At 37.1% G+C, this 22,096-nt stretch overlaps 1 protein-coding gene across 1 annotated transcript in view; it reads right to left on the bottom strand.

Moving 5' to 3' along the window:
• The window catches only part of ADGRG6 (adhesion G protein-coupled receptor G6), a gene marked incomplete at both ends in the record, with an annotated part of 104,252 nt that overhangs the window by 3,670 nt on the left and 78,486 nt on the right, over nt 1-22,096 (bottom strand). The window contains 10 exons of the mRNA XM_084261725.1: nt 1,160-1,312; nt 3,618-3,719; nt 7,614-7,897; nt 8,961-9,075; nt 10,658-10,926; nt 12,487-12,614; nt 15,139-15,245; nt 16,909-16,954; nt 18,077-18,193; nt 21,852-21,992. Coding sequence (XP_084117851.1) covers nt 1,160-1,312; nt 3,618-3,719; nt 7,614-7,897; nt 8,961-9,075; nt 10,658-10,926; nt 12,487-12,614; nt 15,139-15,245; nt 16,909-16,954; nt 18,077-18,193; nt 21,852-21,992 — 1,462 coding nt within the window. The remainder of the gene's footprint in view (nt 1-1,159; nt 1,313-3,617; nt 3,720-7,613; nt 7,898-8,960; nt 9,076-10,657; nt 10,927-12,486; nt 12,615-15,138; nt 15,246-16,908; nt 16,955-18,076; nt 18,194-21,851; nt 21,993-22,096) is intronic.

Genomic DNA, 22,096 nt, shown 5'->3' with positions numbered 1-22,096 from the left:
CTACATATTGGTCAGTGAGAAAATAATGTAGTTCTTATAAAAGGGGATTTATAGACAAAAGTTGTCTAGAATCAGGTCTAACTGAATCAGGTAATGATCATCAATAAAAAAAGGGAAGGTGTTTTCCTGAAAGCTATGCCACATACCAAGAAAGAAGGCTATACCATCATAAATGAGACTTTGGGGAATTCTTAAAATAATTTATACTTAAGAAACAATATAACTTTTCTTCCAGTAAAATCATATATTTCATACCTAAACATTGCTTCTAAAAATATTTTAAAGCAAGTAAACACATCATTAGTTAGATCTGTCCACAGATTTTATTTTTACCATAATTTAAAAGAGGATTCTGTGATAATGTTATGTGACTTCATACAGGAAAAAACCCCACGACTTCACAAAAACACATTAAAAAAATCTTATTTAAGAGATTTTCTGAAATATTTCAGACATAAGCAGACTTGCAAATAATTCTAGCTCTCATTTTTTTTACCCCCACTCCTTTAAAGTGTTATTACAATGAGCACATTTTTATGGCATGAGTGGAATACAGGTGACACCTGTTACTGCATGTACCACTGGCATCTAAATAAATAAGCAGTAGATACGGCATGCTAGCTGTAGAAGGGAAAGACAATGCATGTGCTGGGAACACACTATCCATTTTCAAGGTGCCTCCATTTGTTGCTTCATCCATAAATGTGTTATAGTTAAATGGAAAGAATTTGACCAAGTGAATCAGCCATGGACTTGTACTCTGAACACTTGATTCCTAGTTAGCTTTCCTGTAACCTTTGGTGATGTATGCCACCTCTCTCTGCTTTGGCTACCTCGTGTTTACAATGGGATGCTCAGACTTACCTTCTTTTAGTCAAAAAGGTGAAAGTCCATAAAAAAAACCCCAAACAACAAGATTTGCTTTCAGCACACCTACTTTGTTTTAGTATGGGAACATAATGAGATCAGGATTTTATATTGGATATACTGTATATTAGATTAAGATTCTTATTGAACAGGAGCATATGTTTTAAAAATACTGATACTATACAAATTGGCGAAATCTTCTTACATTAACTTTGGGATAGAAATCCCCACGGTACCTTCAACATCAAACTATGTACTTACAGTTGCACTGTGTTACAGTGCAAGAACTCACCTGTATGGCTGTTTCGTTTGCAATACGTATTAGTTGTAGATTTTGATTTGGATGTTAAGTAGGTTGAATTGGAGCCGATGGAACTAGACGATAAAGATTTCCCAAGATTATCAGAACTCTTCTTTATAATATTGGTCGCTGTTTTGCTCCAATCTAAAAATGATTTAAAAAGTTTTACATAAATAATGATCATGTTTACATAAATAATTCCCTCATTAACTTAGTTATGAACATTTCAAATATTGGATGCATTTCTGAATGTCACTCCTAACAAACGGCCTATCGTTTTCCTGTCAGGTAGCCTCTTTGGTTCTTTAAGAAATACAAGAATTACTCCAACTTGATTTGCCTTGCTGTTTACAGCAGCAGTTAAAATCGTGACTCTTAACAGTCTAACAATCATGGGGCTGGATGGCAGAAGTGCAGGTAAGACCCACTTTTCTAGGATGCAGGAAAGCAGTGAAGCTCTGAAGCAGTATAGGGATAACAAAATGTCATGACCTGAAGAGAGAAATCCAAAGAGATGGGTAAGAAAGTGAAGGATCGGTACATTTACGGTGGTCATTTCAGGGCTTGATCTGCTGAGGTAGGTCCTACGTACTAGTGGATTAGCACTTGCCATAGGGTCTAGTGTATCAGTGCAACATTATTCATTAGCAACAATGAATAATAATGGTTCACATTTAAAGTTGTCTGAACCCTTTACACAGTTGGGTCTTAGACTGGAACAGCTTCCAAAATTAAACTAAATAACTAATACCAATAAACTTATTGAGTCAAGAAATCCAAGAAATGGATTTAATTCCTTTTTAACATATACTTGCACGTAGGTACAGCTAGTTTTACACTTTTGTCATAATTCACTGTACTGCGATGAAATGCACAAAATGAAACAAAAGTCCAATCCAAAGACACATGGGCCATTTTAGCCTTGATTTAAATGAAGACAAGTATTTTATTCTAAATCATTGCTATAGGGTATATAGGTCACTAGCTAGGGCAGTGTTGCAAGGCTTTGGCTTGTTTGCTTCTTTGCTTTATGTTAGCATGCCCTGAAGTACATTTCAATCAGAGAGGTATGCAAGTTCACATTTGGCTTACACTTCACTGTTCTGCATGAAAACTGTGTCGGGTTCTTGGAGAATAAAACCAGCTGGTGCTGATGGACTGGTTGATGCTAGGCATAATGACAGCACATTAACTATACCACTGAAGTACTCAAATGCTTCAGGTTTTTATTTCTATCATACCCAACAGCAGCGTAAAAATCTGGGAATAATTTTATCCATCTGTGTTTTCCAGTTCAGGAGCTACAGCATGAATCACATGGAAAATGAGCATATGAAACAATCTGGATGCCTGATCAGAATGAATACGCTTTTCCAAATTTGCATTAGCTCTTTGAAATCACAAAACAGGTTTTCTTACTACAAAATTTCCATTTGTTTCATAGTGTACAATAAGAATGCATTTCCTAAACAAAACAGAGCAAGACAAAGCAAAGTCTTTATGGCAAAGCAGTTACGTAAAACCTTGAAAAAAACCCTTCTTTTCTAGGGGGAGAGAAGGGACAGAATGGCATTTTAAACACAGTTGTTTTCAGGATAGAAAGTCTTACCTTACTAGGCAATAAGCTCATGCCTTACATCAACTGTAGATTTCAACCCTGGCCATTGAGCAAGAGCCGTATGAGCAAGAATTATATGGTTCAAAACTATTACATCAGACAGCAAAGCAAGAACAGGTTGCCTAAACACAGGAGTCTAATGCCAACTGAGACAGCCAAAGATGCAGGAGACTATCCACGCAGCGTCCCAAGTGTTGCACTTTAAAGTGTGCAAGACTTTCTCCTTGAGAGCTACAGATAAAGATGAACTCCCATTCTGGAACCTAATCAGGCTTCTGCTAGAGGAATTTCCTATGTTTTTCGAGTCTCTGATGGTATCTCTGAATTACATGGTGAAGTACAGTACAGTTTTAAAAGGCAAAAATAAAGGCAAAAGAAGTCACGATTATTTATATCTCCCTTTTAAGAATTGCTCCTGCATCAACCTATCAGTCCACACAATTACACAATTAAGTCCACATACTGTAATGCAGGAGAAAAGGAAAATTATTTGCTTTTGAATGACAGAGTTTGGACCTCAGGTTATTTATTTAATTTTACTTTTTTTTTTTTTTTTTTGGCAGAGTCCAACGGGCCTTCCAAACCCATGCATATAGCACTAGAAAATTTACCACTTGCCTTCAGTGGAAAACTGAAAGAGAAGACTTGAGTATTTTTATGAAGTGGTATCTGAAAAGTCCCTTGGCACTCGTTAGTACCGAAGTGACAGCCTACGATTAATCTCTTTTTCCACATCTCTGGCGTACATTGCACTGTATTACAAGTATCATAGCAAGCAGTTCACCTGGACTTTTACCACGGCTAAGGAGGGGAGCTGTGAACTGCTTTTACCTGAATTGTCTGCCAGTCTGAATCTGCCACAGCAGAGATGTCTCCTCCATTGTTTCTGCACATTTTCTTTCATAGCACAATGGAATACAAATATAAATAAACCTGCAACACAAGCAAATACACAGCAAATGAAGTGTGCATTTATAAATGAATGAACAGATTAACTGAAGTCTGCTAACAAAAAACTATGAAGTACAAAGGAAAATAATCTTAAAGGTTTATTATTGTCATCTATCCCTTATTTAAGAGATATGGAAATTAATTGAAGATTTCCCATCCTCTAGCTGCTATGTACATGTCTGGGATATCAGAAGAGAGAGAATATGACCCCTTTTATTGACACTGTTGATTTAGATCCAGCTCAGTGTGGGTCTTTGAAATTTCTTTTCTGGCTTAGGGGAAAATAATGAAAAGGTTTTGTCTTTGAATCAAATTAATACTTTGCACCACCCAACAGGACTACAAGAGCCAGACTGCAAAGTAAATACAGACACTATTAAATTAGCAAGGAGATATTTTATCTTCTTATGTTCCATATCTACAGAACTGTGGGCTGTATTTTTTTAAAACCTGAACTCTTGTAATTGGCACTAAAGAGTGCTCTGAAAAAGCACACTTGGATTTATGTGCATCACATGCATGTACTTGAAATGATTATGAAAATGCTAAGAATATGTTCACAAGTACTAATTAGGTATCTAGCTATTTAATTCTGAAGAAAATGACCTGGTTTGTGCAAGCAAATACAATAAATGCGTTTAGGTATGTTTTTGTAGAGTTCATTTTTCTCATGCAATCATATCATCTTTATTTTCAAGACAGAAGATAAGCATCTAACATGTGGTAAAGAAGGTCTTTACTGGGCATATGGTACAATTTCATCATTCTACAGAGATACTTTGTAGATAAATATAGAAGTTGCAAATCTCATATGCTCCTGGCGCTTCCCAGGCAGGCACTGGCTGTGGAATCTTCTGTTGTTTTCCAGCTTGGCCTGTTCTTGTTTTACTCTTCTTGTCTGGGAGAGAGCCAACCTGAGGCTGAACACCTGATGGCAAAATGTTACTGCCAAATCCTTCATGATTATACCTTAAACAGGAATAAATGCTACATAGTGTGGGCAAATGTGGTTAAGTGCCATCCTCTAAAACTGTTCCTTTATGATCACCACGAATAGCTCAGTCTGCTAATGCCTACGATGCTTCAGCTGGTAGAAGACAATAGCAGGGTATAGCTTACAAAAAAGTGCTCTGGAGCATAACATTATGCTTTCTCTTACAAAGTGCAACATTATCCTCTATCCTACAAAGGGCTGAGGTCTAATTTTGCATGAATGCTTGTCACTGAACTGGACTTGTATTTGCTTGTAGCTGTCAGGCCAGGCTGTGACTACTAAGTTCACCTGACTTCAGGGAGAAGTTGTATCATGAAGCGTATTTTTTGCAAAACTTTTCAAGAGCTGATGGCAGGGGGAAGGGAGAAGCACAATTTAAGGCAGGCAAACATACCTTAATGCATTTCATATGCAAACTCTGTTGAAATATGGTTACTATGTTTGCATTTAATAAAATATTTCAGCGTGTGATTTAAGCGCAGAGTAATTCCACTGCAGCTCCTACAGGCAGAGAGCTATGCAGCTGTTTGTGGCCCAAAGTACCTCTTTGGACTTCTGCATATCTAAAAACTTAGTAAATTGATGCTTAATTAAATTGTGGTGAATGTTTGGAACATTCTGAACGGTTAAAGTAGAAAATGCTTAGGTCTATAGCAGTACAAAACAAATGTAGTGCATTAAGTACTTTGCCTTTGCCCTGTCTGGGCTTGGTCTCTGAAATTTTTTTCTCTGTATTTCATTATTCATTAAGTTTACAATGTGCTTTAGTAATACAGCCTTGGTTTTGTTTCCCAGAGCCAAATCAGACCCTAGGCTTGGCTCTAGCTTGGCTCTGACTTGAAAGTGTTTGGCTTGCCCAGGCATATATATAAAATGAGCAGCCAAAAAAGAGATGTTCCCAGATTTTTTACCCTGAGCGTCAAAGAAAGAAACATCATCTCCTATGTAGATGAAATAGCAAAGTACAGTAACACAAGTAGTTTCTCCACTTTACTATTTCACTGCCAGTGCACTGAAAACTAGCTTGATGGAGGCTGCTGGTATAACTTAAAAATACTAGTGCAGTTTTAAAAACTGAGGAGAGAATAACTATATTTACTGAGGGCTCAATAATTAAGCTTATGCTAATAGTTATGAAAGACTTGCCAAACTGAACTGCTTTTTGCTGCTTGAAAATCCTTCCTGATAACAAATCCTAAATCTTTCCTTGCTCTATTATGTACTCTTTCTGCAACACCAGTTACATGTGATTTTAAACATCCTCTTTCTTGTTTCTTTAGCTTTGCCTAGCTCTTTCTGACACAGCAATAAGCATTTTCAGATATGGGATTGTTATCTTCCTGTGCTTGATATGACAGGCCTGAACATATCCTGTGCCATCTTTGCTACCACCATCAAAAGGTCATCACTTATTTTTGCTTTTGCTCCTCAGGTTTTTTTCAGTTTCATCTGACTGAACTGCTTTCCAAACACTCATTTTCCATTGAACAATGCTATTACCCCACAGAGACTTAAGCAGTGGTGGTCAACCTTGTGTGCACTCGCAAGCTTAATTGATTGCACTGGAAATTCTGGTTACAGAGAACTTGTAGAATTTGATCCTTGGCATGCTCTTCAGAGTTTTATTCTTTTTGTCATGTTCTTCCCATACTTCTAATCTCTCTAGGCCTTTCTGAGTTTCTAACACAGACACACTGCAGCAAATACTTCATTATGGTGCTAGGGGAGTATCAGAATCTGTCCTTTGTAAAAAAAAGTCTTCAGTAAGAACACTCTATCCAAACAATTTTTGCCATTTTGCCTAGTATTTTAGGTTGAAACTGCCCCAAACCAAAACCCACAACATCATTCTCTTTCCACGAAAGCTCAATAAATCTCTTAGTGCAGTAAATATGTCTCAACTGAAACAGATAAAATCCACACAATGCAATATTAAATACTTTTTCCACAAAACCAGGATATTTTGCTGACTCTGGGAAAATTAAGTTTTATCTCAATATTTGTGTGGCCAAACACACGCACCCACAATGGCATTCTTAGGTTTGTTTTTTGTTACTTTTTCTTTCAGGCAAATTCATTTTTATAACAATATGTGACTGGTGCAACACATGCCCTTTCAATAACCTTCTTGGTTTTTTATTTTTGTTGTAAGTTGTTCTTTATTAGTGACTAGGGCAAGTGGAGGTGGACATTCTTACGACATTTGGTACATACGCAAGTTTCAGCTCTGAGCTGGAATACTTGCAAGTGTTAGCTATACAATTCTGTAATTTATCACTTACTTATAAATTATAATTTACAGCATTTTCCAGAATAAGACCTTGGAAAAGTAAAATGTTCAAAACTTCAGTAAAGAAAACTAAACTAAGCTGTCTATAACAGCTGCTGTATTTTCCTCACAGAAACAAAGCATATCCCATGTGCCTGTGCTACCTCTCCATACTGAAACAGGACTGAATTTTGTTTGATGAGCTTCTCATGCCTTAATAAAATAATTACAGGCCTTACAGATTCCTGACAGGAATAAATTAAGGAAAGAGGCTTCCTATATTTGTTATAATCAGTGAAAGGAAACATTGAAGGTCATACTGCATCTATCTCAACAGAGATCACTGCAGACTGTTAGCTAGGAACAGCACTATTTATAATATGGTGCATTTTGCAGAAAATACTTTGAAACATTAATTAATCTAACTAAAACATTCAACCCATATGTAGTTGGCATCATTATGCCACATAAGGGGAAATCAATGATGGTTTAGAATCAAGCAAAAGTCTAAAGAGCTTGGATCTGAGCTCCCCAGTCGAATCACTGGACACAATAGGGACAAACCAGCAACAGCTAAAATATTATTTGTTCACAGAACAAGAATTAGGCTTACCTTGCAATGAATTGAAAATTGAGAAGAGGTACAGGAAAGGAAGAGTTAAGGGACCCCAGGCAAAAAAGGCAAAGCCCCATGTCATGCCCAGGAGGAAGGTCAGGCTGACCACACTACGGAGGTTCCTCAGGATCTCTTCCTTCAGGCTCCGATTAGTTCTTTTCCCATTCCTTCCACAGATCTGCACCATCACCACAATAAACATGGCAACATTCATCAGGAACATGATTCCAAAGTATCCAGCACAAGTCACATAAAAGACAATTTCATTCTTGATCCAGCAGCTGTTAAAAAATACAAAAACACGGTCATTTTTAGATAATGCAAACTATCCTCCAATTATTTATGAAACGAGGAAAATCAGTCTGCATCTGATACCACTGACACAGAACTATGCTTTAAAGTGAAAACTTCAGGATGAAGTCCAGTAACATCTTAAGTGACTATGGCCCACAGTATTGTCATGTCAGAAATCTGAGAGCTGTACCACATTCTAGTTAAAAGTAATTAAAAAGGAAATCTGGCCTCAGATACAAGTGTTGAGAACTGCAATGCCAACATGGAAAGTTTAGACTCATTACCAGTAGCTTCAGCTCTTTCATCTGTGTGAAGCTCAGGAAGCTTCAGAAACAGAATGGGCAAACTGGGATCTTCAGTGACAAAATCTCAAGTTTCTGCCATTTGAGCTAAAGGAGAACTCATACATGTCTAAGGAGAAAGCTAGGCAGGTAGATCTGCTTGAGGTAGTCCCATTTGACAGCCATGTGAGAGATCTAGCTTATTCCTCTATCAGGAAATAGCTGGAATGCTTAGCACAATATTTTAATAAAAATACAGAATGACGTTTTTATTTATCATGATGAAGCTTGGGCAGGCAAAGAATAGAAAATGAGGTAACAGTCATAATATATATTATATATATTACAGGCTATTATCTGGACATCAAAAGAAGAACACAGAAAGCTATTGAACTACACTGACAGAAGGCTGGTTTATTTATAAAGATGACTAATTTTGTCCTACTGCTTTCTTTGGTTTTAATTAGAAGATACAGATTTAATTTAAGATAAACCAAACCAGATATTTTAAATTTTATTTTCATGACAAAACTTAAGAACTATTCTTTTGCCAGAGGAGTGTTTGTGCCTAGCATAGGGTAATGCAGATTTCCCTCCAATTTTTCTTACAGTGTTCTTCACACTTTGGAATCAATTATTTTACAAGATGATTTTGCCTATATTGCTTGTTTAATGCACCTCTAACTTTTGCAAAGCAATGTGACCAAAACTAATGTTTGTTTTTCAGGCTGTAAATGCTAAATTAGAAGAGATTAAAAAAAATACTCACAAGTCATCTCCTCCTTGCCCGTTAGCATCTCTGCCGTATAACTCCTTGCCATAAACATGACTTGCATTTGTATTAGCACTTGCTAAAACAATTGCTATCACCAGAGCTGGCAAACCTGTAACACAAGAAAACTTGCAGCTTGTTTTCGTATCTCCTAAACCTTTCAAAATCACCATGCAAAGCTGAATTATTGATGTCTCCATCCCTATTGCTTTAGTACAGAGTATCCTGAGGTAGGTATGTGTCAGAAAAATTGCACAGAGGAGAAAGAAAAAATTTTCCAACAGTAAAAATGTATAAAACTTTCAAAGCACTCAATGGGCATTAACAAATAAGCCTCATAATGTTCTGTAAGGCAGAAAATGGTATTTTAGTATGTGATACGGAAAGTAAAATAATCTCCTTTAATTACCCAAAGTCAAATTTGCAGTTGCGCACAGGCTCATATATTAGTGAGAAGAAGATTAACAAAGTATTACAAAAATGTGATCTAATGCAAGGATGGTATCGGGATTTTTTGAGGGATTTTTTTTTCAGAGACGCTAATGACACTTGATTAGGCTAGGGAAATGGTGAACATGAACTTCAACCTCTAATTTCTCCACTGCTTCTCTCAACTGTAGATGTCCTTTCTTTTGACAACATTATGTATCCTTTGCCTGAAAATGCGCTCTCCCCACCAAATAAAGCAAACTATATGTTTTTTAATAACAAGGTAAAGGTAATACTTTGGGGAAAGCAGGCAACTGTGTGTAAAAGAACTCTGTGCAGAGAGTTGCTGCTCACACAAAAGAAACATACGTTTCCTGACATGCCTTATTTACATGCCTTATCCTTGCTATGACTAAACAGATTCAAGGGGAAGAGGTTAATTTGGTTTTCCGACCACTCGGTCCTTGTCCTCTGCTGAGGTTGCCAAAGAGGATGCTAGTTGCCAATGGAAAGACATCAATTATCAGCTGGGCTGAGGTCAGTGTTCTAGCCATGAGGTTAATGGTTTTGTATTGTGTTGTATTATTTTAAACACAATATCTGCATTCAGGCAGAAGGCACAGATTCCTGATATAAAAAAAAAAAAAAAAAAAGGAAAGCCTTGCTGCCTGAGCCCCACAGTTATTTTTCATTATTGCACTTTCTATTTCAATCCTGCAGTGTACACTGCTTGGGGCAGGCAAGATCTCTCCATGGTTTAAACACTGTGCCGAAGGTTTGGAAATTTTGATTGTTTCTGAGTCTGTCATAGGCTTTGTACTTGTTGGAAAGAAACTTTAAGCTCAATTGTAAGCTTTTTAAAAGCCAGTGTAAAGATCCCCATGTAATTTGTATTAACTGCAAGTATTTCTTATTTCATTGTGTGCCACTGTTCTCCACCTTTGTTACGACATTAACATTTATGCTCTCCCATTCTGGCCTCTCTGGAAACTAAGACCAACTTATCTGCTCTCTCTACTCTTCCTTGGGCTGTGAGCTACTCCAGGTGGAGAGCACCAGTTATGGTGTACTCACCCAGAACTGTACGTGGGAACTTGGCAACAGAGAGGGCTGGCTGCACACTGGCACTGGTGGGGTGGGAATGTGGCAGGGGGGAAGGAAACACCATGCTGATTTTGATTCTGCTCTGCATTTGTGATAGAGAGCTTTTATATAGCATAAATTTGAAATACACGCCATGGAAACGCTCCACCTACTGAACTCACCCCAGCCAATGATGCAAAACTTGAGTATGTATCGCCGTATGTAGGTGTTGAACACTTTCACCAGAGCGATGTACATATGGACAGCTTCTAGTCCCATCCATGTGAAGGTGGCCAGAAGAAAGAAGTGCAAAAGTGCAGCTACAGCTATGCAGAGGCCTTCTATGTCAAATGATGCAATCCAACCATCAAGTAAGAATATCAGGTTAAGAAAGAGCAGGGCTGTGCTCAAATTCATCAGTATTTTAGATGGATAATCTCTTCGCAACTTCCTAATGAGAGAAATATAGGTGCACATGATTAATTGGCTTCAACCACCCAAGCTGCCAACAGCAGCTGACACTGCTAGTTTACAAAGTCAGTAAAATCACAGGGATCTCCTCTTAGCCATAAGCTTTTGTGGCAGTAAGGCCCAGTGATGTGTACTTCCACATAATATCACTGAAGGCTTCTCTTGTATGTGGTGAAGGGAAGTCAGGGCTTCTTTGGGCCTTTAATCAACTAATTAACTGTCAAAATAATTTAGCAACTGCTTTATTATTAAAAACCTTTCAAATTAAATATAACACAATGTGGTTTGTACTTTAAATGAAAACTGAAGAAAACAAAAAATTTAAAACCACGACTGGGCAGAAGCTCATCTCTGATAATTTTATTCCTTACATTTTCCTTAATTTTGGGAATATATTGTCGTTTGCTTGCTGTTGTTTTCTGTCATGAGGTTTTTTTTGTTGTGGTTTTATTCATAGGATCTTAGGAAGACTGAAGATCAAATAAATTTTCTTTTTTAACTGATACACAATGAAATTTATGGACCAAGACACAAGCCAGTAACTTCTTCCATCTTGGAACAGAAAATTATGCTGTAGGTAATGCAGTAGGAATGCAATATTAGAGATATTTAGAACTTGAAAAGCCCCTTTCCCCTGCCTGCCCCCCAGCAAACTGTTATTCAGAAGCTACTCTGTCCTGTCCATTTAGAGGCAGAATGGTTCCTTTGTGTTGATATGACTTCATTTTCTCTTTTCACTGTTCAGAGAACTGTATCACTTCAAAACTCTTGGATTTCCTTGAGTCACTTTCACATTTCAGTAGGACTGCTTTTGAACTTCTTGCAACACGTCATGATTTAGCTTCATTTTATTTCTCTTCCTACATCTTTCTGAAGGGTGCTAGAATGTAATTATTTCCAGTTGGAAATTTCTCTCTTTATACTTAGGACCTGTTATGATCACACAGGCAAGGTTTGTTTTTTGGGTGTTCTTTGTTAGTTTGCTTGTTTGCTTTTACAATAAGCCTGGTTGCAGATTTTAAGATAACACGTATCTGTTCAGAATCTACTGGACACTGTACTCCCAAAAGAGAAAATTTTGAGACAAATTAATCCTTGTTTTCCAGCCTGAGCAGCACAATACATTGGAAAAAAGAGGAAAGATCTGAGCTTAGAATCATAGAATGTGTAAGGTTGGAAGGGACCTTTAGAGGTCATCTAGTCCAACCCCCCTGCAGTAAGTAGGGACTTTTTCACTAGATCAGGTCACTCAGAGTCCCATCAAGCCTGGCCTTGAATGCCTCCGGGGATGGGGCCTCCACCACATCTCTGGGCAACCTGTTCCAGTGATCTACCACCTTCATATTGAAGAACTTATGTCCCCTTGAAAAAAATTTCTCTTACAATTCTGTGACCATGATTTTGCAGTTTGGGGTTTTTTTTTTTAAACACAGACTTCCCTTTCTAGACAAATAATCCTCACCAATCTTATAACTAATTTATTGTATTTACCACATGCAGGTACTTCCTTTCTAATGTTTTTCACAGAACCAATACTTACTCAAATGCAATATATGTCAGAAGAGTTGCAGCTGAAAATATAGCAGATATCCCGCAGCCTATGTAAGTGATAAAGGTGAGGACCTTAGTATTCCGTGGGTCTATTTGTGTAACAGTTCTCTGAAGGTCCTACATGAGAGAGGAGGAAGAGGCATCAGTTAGAGCAAACACATTTTCCTTGAGTACATCACTCTTTCTTGGTAGGCAGTCAAGTAAACTCAAAAGCACTTTGGCAATACCCCTATAACCCTGACATTAAGGTTCATGTTTACTGAGCATACTTAGGCTGTGTTTGTTACACCTCTCACTTCCTTCCCATAGCTCTTGAAAACATTGTGCTTAAAGCATTGTAACTGCTGGGGTCAGCAAATAGACAGAGCCTGATACTGCTCCTTCTAATTCAGTACCAGGAACACAAATGTCCTTCTCTGGAAAAATCTCCCCTTCTCAGACCTTTTAGTTCCACTGTTTACAGGCAACTCTCTTAAGAATATGTAAGATTTAAGAAAACGTAATTTAAAAGTATTCATGTGTACCATTCTGGGGAGTTTCTGACATCACTTCTTGTTATTAAAACTTCATAAGAGTCAATGTAGCTAATCATCTACGGGTGAAACCAAGGGCAAGATATTACTTTTTGGTCTTATGCTCTGTTTTGACATGCAAACTACAGTTATAAATAGAGTTGGTCAGAAAAATAGTGACAAAGACAACATTTAAAAAAACCCAACAAAAAACTGGAAATGAAGCAGGAACATTCTGAGGATTTTTTTTCCAGTTTTCTGTCCAACTGTAATTGCCACATAGTACTGTCTGAGAATAAATGGCAGTGTTATTTCCTTTTTTAAAGGACAAGAAAAAAAAAAAAGAGAATGTTTGGATCTATAGCACTCTGGAGTAAATGTGCGCAAATACTAACGTATAATAGTGTCCATTCTACAGTCAGGGCAACTGTTGTCCCTAGTAAAACTATCTAGCAAAAAGAAACCAGCAAAATGCTGCAAAACTTGTCATTCTTCAAGGGAAAGGAAGGAGCAGTATGCAGGTTTTTACATCCTGCCCCAACGTTTTGTAACAGTTTATGTATGTAAGGACAGTGTTATTTGAAAATAATGTAATAGCTAAATTAAAGTCAGAAAAGATTATTCAAATGGAAAAGCAATTAAAAGGGTCAAAAATGTGTAAAAATTTATTGGAACACAGCCCACATTCAAAGAACTTCTGCCTTATTTCCCACTGCCACAAAAGCTTTCAGGGAAGAGAAGGGACTCATTGAATATATCCTCAAGAAAGCCCTTTTTCTCTCCCTCCAAGGATGAAAAGTGAAACAAGACCACGATTTAGCTTGCAGATAGACAAAAAGCTTGTGGCTTTTTCATATTTGCATCTCAGCATGACGTGAAGAGAGCAGCTCTGTTGAGAAGACTCTGGAAGGCCAAAGCTGAAAAAGTCAGAGCATGTGGCTCCCTGGTGCTGTTAAGTCCTGTGTGTCACTGCAACAAGTTAAATGGAAAGCCAGAAACTTCCTCAGCACTGCTGTGATCAGGAGCAAACGTCTGCTCTTGAGGTGTATTTTAGGGGCCAACAAATGTTAATTTCAAATATAGAGAAACATTTCAGCCCATTACTGAGCTTCATAAAGTCACCAGACATTAAGAAAAGATAGCAGTATTCCATCTTTTTCATGTTGGGGTTTTATTTTTTCTTGAAAACACTTCACACATGCAAATTGCTAGAGGCACCTGAATACCAGAGGAATTATAGTACTGAGGTTGAAATTCTCTATATAGTTCCCCCTTTAATCTCACAGATTAGAGCTGTGCTCTACCTATCTCAGCCACCCAGTCTGGAGATTTTGCTTAAGGCTCTGATGGAGTACAAGTTACATGTTCCCCCTTAGTGGGCGGCAGGGGTGGGGGTGTGGGCGGGCTGTCTGCAAGGCATCCCCAAAGCTGATTAAAGCCACTTATAAGAAAACATCAAGTACATGTTAACACACTTCACCAAATAAGGTATTGCCTTACACTTGACGTTAGATAATTATAAATCTTGTCAGATTTGCAACTTAAATTTTCAAGGAGCAATTTAATCCCTTGAATCTCAGGATGAAAAGGAATTATTGTGCTCCCTTGACTTTTCATCCTCATTAGCAGTCTTACTGACATTTTTCTTTCCCTGGCTGTTTTCCTTGACAATATGAGTCTCTCTCTCTCTTTTTTTTTTTTTTTTTTTTGTTCTCAAAACAGCATCTCAATGTTTTCTCCTACTTTTAATTTCTTTTCCCCTGCAAACAGCTTCCTACTTTCTTGATCTTGACATTTCAAATCTACCTATACTTTCTCATTCACTTCCCTCTTGTTACACCCTCCTGTCTCAGCTGCAGGTCACTACATTGTTAAGGGAAATACCAGAGACACCCTGCACCATTGGACTATGTCATTAAGATCCATTTTTTCTGTTTCACTAGTTGAAGTGTTAGGACTGGCCTTGGTTTTACAGTTCCTGACTTTCTTTTATATCCATCTGTGTCCTGGCTTTGATGTTGGATGTTCTAATAAGGTGAGTAACTAAAATGAAAGTTGTCTCGACCCAAGACCAAAACTGCATTGCAGTTCCTTGGAAAGATGGCTTGGTGAACAGCGAGTTTGCCTACCATTAGCACCCCAAAGTGCGTGAGGTGGTTGCACAAGCAAACTGTCTCGTTTTCGCTGGACTCTGCATCCACTTGGCAGCCCGCAGGGTTCCAGCCACCATTGCCACCTGTGGAAATGAAACAGGAGGAACCATGGTCATGACACCCTCTCTTAAAACAAATTTCTCACTTCCTCCTGTGCAAATGCAGAAGTGCTTTTCTCAAGTTGAATGAGTGAACATCAGAAACAATCAGGAAAGAAGCAAGTGTCAGATTTCCTACTTTCTGCAGAGAATCATGCCAGATGAGGGTCCCAGTAACAGGCTACTGAGCAGAAGCAACAAATGGAGATCTATCATGAAGGAGTTCATCATAGTTAATGAGGGATGTATAAGGCCTACTAAGCACTGTGGTGATGTCTGCACCTGCCTCCCTCCTACTCATATATCCCTAGACACATGAAAGCATTTGTGAGTCCTGCCCTTCCTCTCTCCCATGTGTGATGCAGAATGTCAGAGTGGATAATCCCAAATACTTTTTGTGGCTTTAAGAAAAAACGTGAAGTAAACTATCCCCTATTTCCCCCCTTGAGAAGGTTGTTCTGAAAAATAAGTAGAAAGATTTTTAACAATTAAATGTCAACAAGTAAAATTTCTGATTACTTTTCCTTTCACTTTTCCTGCTAAAATATGAACTAATTTTGTGAAATAGTTAAGCTTGTCTGATTTCTTAAAGACATTGTTCCACAACTCCAGGCAAAATCCAGCAAATTATCTGACTGGCACTATAGCTTTACTTCAAATTCAAGACAGAATCTCACAGAAGGCTGTGAAGATAGTCCAAAACCACTTAAAACTACCCCACCCATGCATCCACTGAGAATAGTTTTCTCTCTTTGTATTTTTCCATTGATGTGCTTCTTAAGTTTAGCTTCCGAACTAGGGTCTTTTTTGTTTTCCCCTCTTTATTAACCTCCTTCATTCTTCTCAGTTCTGTCCGAATTTTCTGTTTCTAACCTTTCTAGTACAACTTTGAATGGTAAATTTTGTATCTTGAAATACTGTCTGTATTAACCCCCTCCTGAAATCCTACTGCTAAGGAGAGTTACCTCTTTTCTCCATCTGTTTCATTATAAGGAAGAGTAATGTCTGAGCAGTGATCTCTAAAACAGAAGGACCTGGAACGCCATTTCTGAGAATGGCTTTGGATGAGCAAAGGATGAAGAGTTTGAGCATAACACCACTCAGAGGTTAGCAGTAGCAACGAAGAATGAGCTAAAATGCTGCCCTGTTAATATGTGTCTCCATATGGGAACCTCATCATGCTGACTGTCATCCATTCACAAGGTGAATAGTTTGTGTAAGGTAGTTCCTAACCTTCCAGAGAAATAAAAACCAGCTTAATATTTGTAACAGGAAAAATACCTCAATTAAATAACCCAATATTTTTAAATGACCAGTTAAAAGTATGACTAAGAATGCATCTTAGGAGCATCACTATTTAATTTGCCCATACAAACATACCACTCAAAAGCTGCTATCAGCTACAGATAGCTTGACAAATTTAATTTACAAATTTAAAATGTTAAATAAATTTATATTAAAATCTTTAAAAAGGTATTTAACATCTGTGATTACAAGCAACTGTACAAATCAGAAGAAATGATACAATCTAAAGACTCAAATTCTGCAAGGATTGATTAAGAAGCAAAAGCGGTCAAGACTATGACTGATTTTAAAACTGGTACCTTTATTCCACATGTAAAATAAACTACAGTATTTTTAAACTTACCATTTTTGTTCATATCCCAGAAGACACAGGTAGGCTTAGGATATTCCTGAGAACACATGCAAAAGTAGACTGTGCATCTCTTCCGACATAAATCTCATCAACATATACATTTAAAACAAATGTTTTACTACCTATCTTTTCATTTAATGAACAGAAGAATAAATATTATTTGCATTGTGGAAATTTTGTCAAGTGTAAAATTAGAATTTATTGTGCTAGAAAGAGAGATCTGCCCAGATTATAAAATCTACAGCACTGTTCCTCTGTACAGTTCATTTTCCACATCATCATAATAACGAAGCTTTATTGTCTCATTAAAGTTATCCACGAGTACTATGTCTATACAGAGTCTAAATACTTTTCACTGTCCATTTCCTTATGACTTCTCAGTGAGTCCTCTTTGTAACTGGCTTTGAAAATGTGCAAATGCTTGCTGGACCTAAGTGGAGGTTGTTTTGTCTGCCTTTAAAATAATCATTATAATGAAATGCATGATGAAGTTAATTAAATTATGAAAACAAGAAACCAGGTTCTCATTACATAAAAAATATATTTAGTCATTGCATTTTAACATCTTTCTAACTTCTCTAGTGTTATTATCTCTTTTGGAATAGCAACTGGCAACGCGTCTGAGAACAGAGTCAAACTCGCATGTTTTTTAACTGAAACAGTATGTGCCAAAAGGTTGCATTTGGTCTGTATTTCCCTAAATTAACTGTAGCCATATTTTAACAATGTGATTCTCTCCATTCTTCTTTTGCTGAAAACCACATAAGAACAAAATAGCTTGAGGAACTACTAACAAAGCAATTCATGTTTGATCAAAGAATTTAAGTCCTTCTACGTCTCCTGTGCAATAAATTTTGTCCCTGGTCAGTGGTCACGAACACGGTCATGAACAGAGGTTTTGCCTACAATTATTGGCACAGAAATTGCCTTTGAGTAGCAGAATCAACAGTCTTTCAGATAAATGCTAGATGATGAACGGAGGAGGAATATGTGAGGGTGGGAGAGGTTATTTGGTTTTACTTTTGCTTTTTTTACTTTTGTTCTAGAGTTGAATTTGTCTCCTCACTCAAAATCCACCCAAATCCATCAGCCTATATGCTCAGTCTTTACAATGTGTCATCTGCATTCCTGTTCCTCTGAATAATCAGTCCTCTCTTACCTGAATTTTGGTATGCTTAATTGTAACCTTCACATAATCCTGAAGATCCTGAATGGTTATGTTTCCAATACTGCATGCCACCACAAAACTGGTCAAATTGCCAGGATATTCTGCATCCTTTGAAAGATTCAGAAAAATATAATAAATGCTTACACAGCACATAACATAATAGCCAGAGTACAGTTTCATTTTTGCAGCATGCCAGAATAAATAAATTGTCAGTGTTTCTACACTTTTGATCACATAAGAACATTATGTTTATAAAATCTAATTATGGGTTTGCCTCATAATTCCTTATAGTTATAAACATATATAGGATAATTATAGACAGAGGTTACATGGCATAAATCCCCCTTTTAATCATTATGTCTGATGCCAACAAAATTCTAACTCAAACAATGTAGCAGATAACAACTCATGATATGATTAACTCATTTCCCCAGAGAATGAACTAGCTTTCTTATCTTACTGTCTGCAGTATCCTTCTTTATAGACGCAAAGGTTTTGGAGAATAACCTGCTTTCTGTGTATAGTTGCTAAATTATCCTCCATTTTACAATGCATGACTATGCAGTAGAAAACAAATTCAAACCAATGTTACATACTACAGTAGATAATATTTTCTACAAGGTCTTACTGGATGGGAATTTAAATAGAAGACTGATGTTATCACTGAGCAATGCCACTTCTAACCTGCAGTGAGGAAGTACCAGGTTGAGAATTTTCAAAAAGATCAGCTTTTCTTGGAAAGTGATGATTTATTAAAACAAGTGCTTTGGAAATGCTGTTCTTTTCATGAGCTTCCATTGAAACTTGCGTAGCTGCATGCCTGGTTGACCTTATAGGAAACTGTGAAGCTTGGTCACTGCTTGCAGCAGATCTTAGGTCAAATGAAGTGCATTGCCACTCGCTTTCCCTACAAAAATCTGAGCTGCCAAATTCCTAACACCTTGCACCCCCCTCCTCCCCCAGATTCATCCAGGCTAGGGGTTTTTTTCAGTCTGACAAGAGCTCAGCACTGGGCTCATGAAATCCCACCACTCATGAGAGACTACCTTCAATTTCTAAATGCATATTATCCTGGGAAGAATATTTCATTTTCTAAGAACCATATCCAAGAGTTTTCAAACACAGTATTTCAGATTATGCTGGAGCTTTCTGACAGAATTCCCTAAAAAGTTTAAAATTGCAGAGGAATGAAAATTCAGTTTTCTAGATGGCTCTTGAGCATTCAAACCACAGAAAACCTCTTGGCTACCACCAAAATGTTATCATCTGACAAAGTCTATGAAAGCCATTGGACAGATTTCTATGGGTTTCAGTGGATTCTTTCTGTAGTGGATAACAAAAACTAGAAATATATATCAGATGGTCTCTTTAGGGAAAGCAATTTAATATATTCTTACTTGTCACTAGAAAAGAACAGAAATATTGAGTGCATTAAAATAAAATACATATAACTGCTTTTTTAGCTGTAAGGCTGTGCTCAGCAAAAGTTGGGTGTAAGATTTTTGCCAATAAAATATACAGAGTTACACAGTAAGGCAATGCTGAGGCTAGTGTCAGTGAGAAACCTGCCCTAGTGTAAGCAATCATTATGATTCACATACTTATCGTATTTGCACATTATTTTCACGGCCTCAGAACTTGTGAGGATGAACCTTCCAACCTAACTTCAGACATGAACTACAGCCTAGAACTGAAGTGGCCATTCTAGGGTTTCTTAACATGGTCAGTGAAAGGAAAGTGGCACATCCAGGGCATAATCTATTTTACCTGTTCTATACATCTAGGTCAGATACGGGTTGCCTAAAAACAAGTGTCAATTTTAGGGGCTTTAGGGTATCTTTCCCAGACTCTGGCTGCTACTGACAGAAGATATCACATCTCTTACAGGTTCACTGTCACATCTGTCATATAGTAATACCTTTGTATCTCTGGGTGTCTCAAATTGCACTACGCTCCTTTGCCTGGGGAACTGACACATACTCCTGCACTATGATGAGATGTCTCACACCTCAAAGGGGCTCATTCTCTTCCATCAGCTGGCTTTGAAGGCAATTTATGGACACCAATTCAGGCATAGGATGTGCACACTGGCCACAGCCTGTTTTGGTGAAATGAATCCCAAACTGAATAGCTTACATCGATTCTTAATATAGTTTTCTAAGTTATGCAACCATAGATTTTAATGAATGACAAGATAAAACTTAGCAGCTTTCAGTCGCAATGAAAACCCCTCCAGTGCTGGAAAGTGTGATGTTTAACTGTTACGGTGAATGCTTGTAAGAAATACAGCTAATATCACCGGGATTTTAAAAAATTGTAGTTGGAACAAATATATTTATGAAATACTCTTATACTAATGGATAAAGCTATTTGGTTTGGATAGCATGTGGATCAATTTATGTGTAGGCTTTATTTTTAGCCTTTATTTATTTTTTTTAGATGCACTAAAATGTGTTTTTTACACATTTCTAATTAATTATGTTGAGTATGTCACCCATTAATAATTTGAAAAACACAAAAATAATTGAAGGACTTTTAGTTGCAAATTTTGATGAAAATTATTCTGGTTTTTTTCAAGGATTTATTAACTGTCCTTTAGAAACACATCATAGCACCATTACAGAACACATTTTGACTTTACATTATATTAAGCCATTACGAGAAGCCTACAACTATATTCTTCTGGTTTCTTTTTTTAATATATCCATCCTGTTTTTCTCAAAAAATGGCTTAAAATGAATACTATTTTAAATAGTTAGATACTTTGGGGTCTATTTCAGAAGGCAACTGAGGGTCATGGGTATTTTCTTGCCTGGATTATCTGAATAATCTGGATGCACTGCCAATAAAAATGATAATACAGGAACAATACAATACTACACAGTTCAGTGGATACAAAAGAACCAAAGGTCACTTGAAATACTACTGGGAAAACAAACTCAAGTCTGATGGGCCTTAGTCTATGAAACTATGAAACAATGTTCCTTTCTTAATGAATTCATTTTATTAAAAAAATATATGTTTTGTTGGGGTTTTTTTCCCAAGCTATGAGCTTGTCCTAATTTTTTTGCCACCTACAATTCGTGAACTATTTACAATTACCATGTGATGGGACACAAAGGAGAAAAAAATCAAATCTACCCAAGTCTTTCTATTTTTCAAGTAGTAGCATTGCTAACCTTATTCCACATTAAAATACGGAATGCTTATGAGAACACATTTACGAATAGTATATACAGAAACAAATATTCTCTGGCTAATAACCATTAGCCCAGAGTTTCCAACTCAATATAAGATTTATGTTGGATACGAGTGCCAACAAACTCTTTTAAGGAAGTGAGAAAAAAAGAATACTTAGCATAGGCAGTGTTATAGGCCAAATTCCCTTCTGACAGTAAAGAACCTGGCTCCACTGAACACCAAGGATAGATATTAATGCATTTTCACAAAAGTTACGCCCTTAAGAGGTCTTGCTACTTTACTCTGATTATAAGCAGCTGTGATCTAGTTTTCCATACATTTCTCTGAGAAAAACATTTATCTCATATGTGACAGGAGTTTGAGGTCAGTGACTTGATTTCAACTTGGGCACTACAGCTATTTTGTCACTTTGAACATATAACTATAACATTTCTATAACTATAAACACATATAACATGTAACATTCCTATAATCCATGAGATGCTGTCAAAGGATGACTCTACAGGAAACTTTTAGAAGCTGCCATTGACTCACCCTTAACAACTTAAAACACATTAAAGTTTACCTGAAAAAGACCATTTTTATTGAAGAAAGTAAATTGAGCCCTGGATATAACTTCAAACTCATCTTGACTTAGATTCTTCAGTAAACTTGGTGGCAGAACAACAGAAGCAAGGGCATTTGTCTGATCCTTGTCAAAATCTATCTGTTAAATAAACATGAGAACATATTCAATCAAAAAGCAAACTATCCATTGTCCACAGCTGGGTTCACACCCTTACACAAAGATACCTAAACACGGGATTAGAA

This window comes from Gallinula chloropus (genome assembly GCF_964237585.1).
Source record: "Gallinula chloropus genome assembly, chromosome: 3".
Taxonomy (NCBI): domain Eukaryota; kingdom Metazoa; phylum Chordata; class Aves; order Gruiformes; family Rallidae; genus Gallinula; species Gallinula chloropus.
The sequence above is the reverse complement of the archived record's forward strand: the minus strand, read 5'-3'. Positions and strand labels throughout refer to the sequence as shown.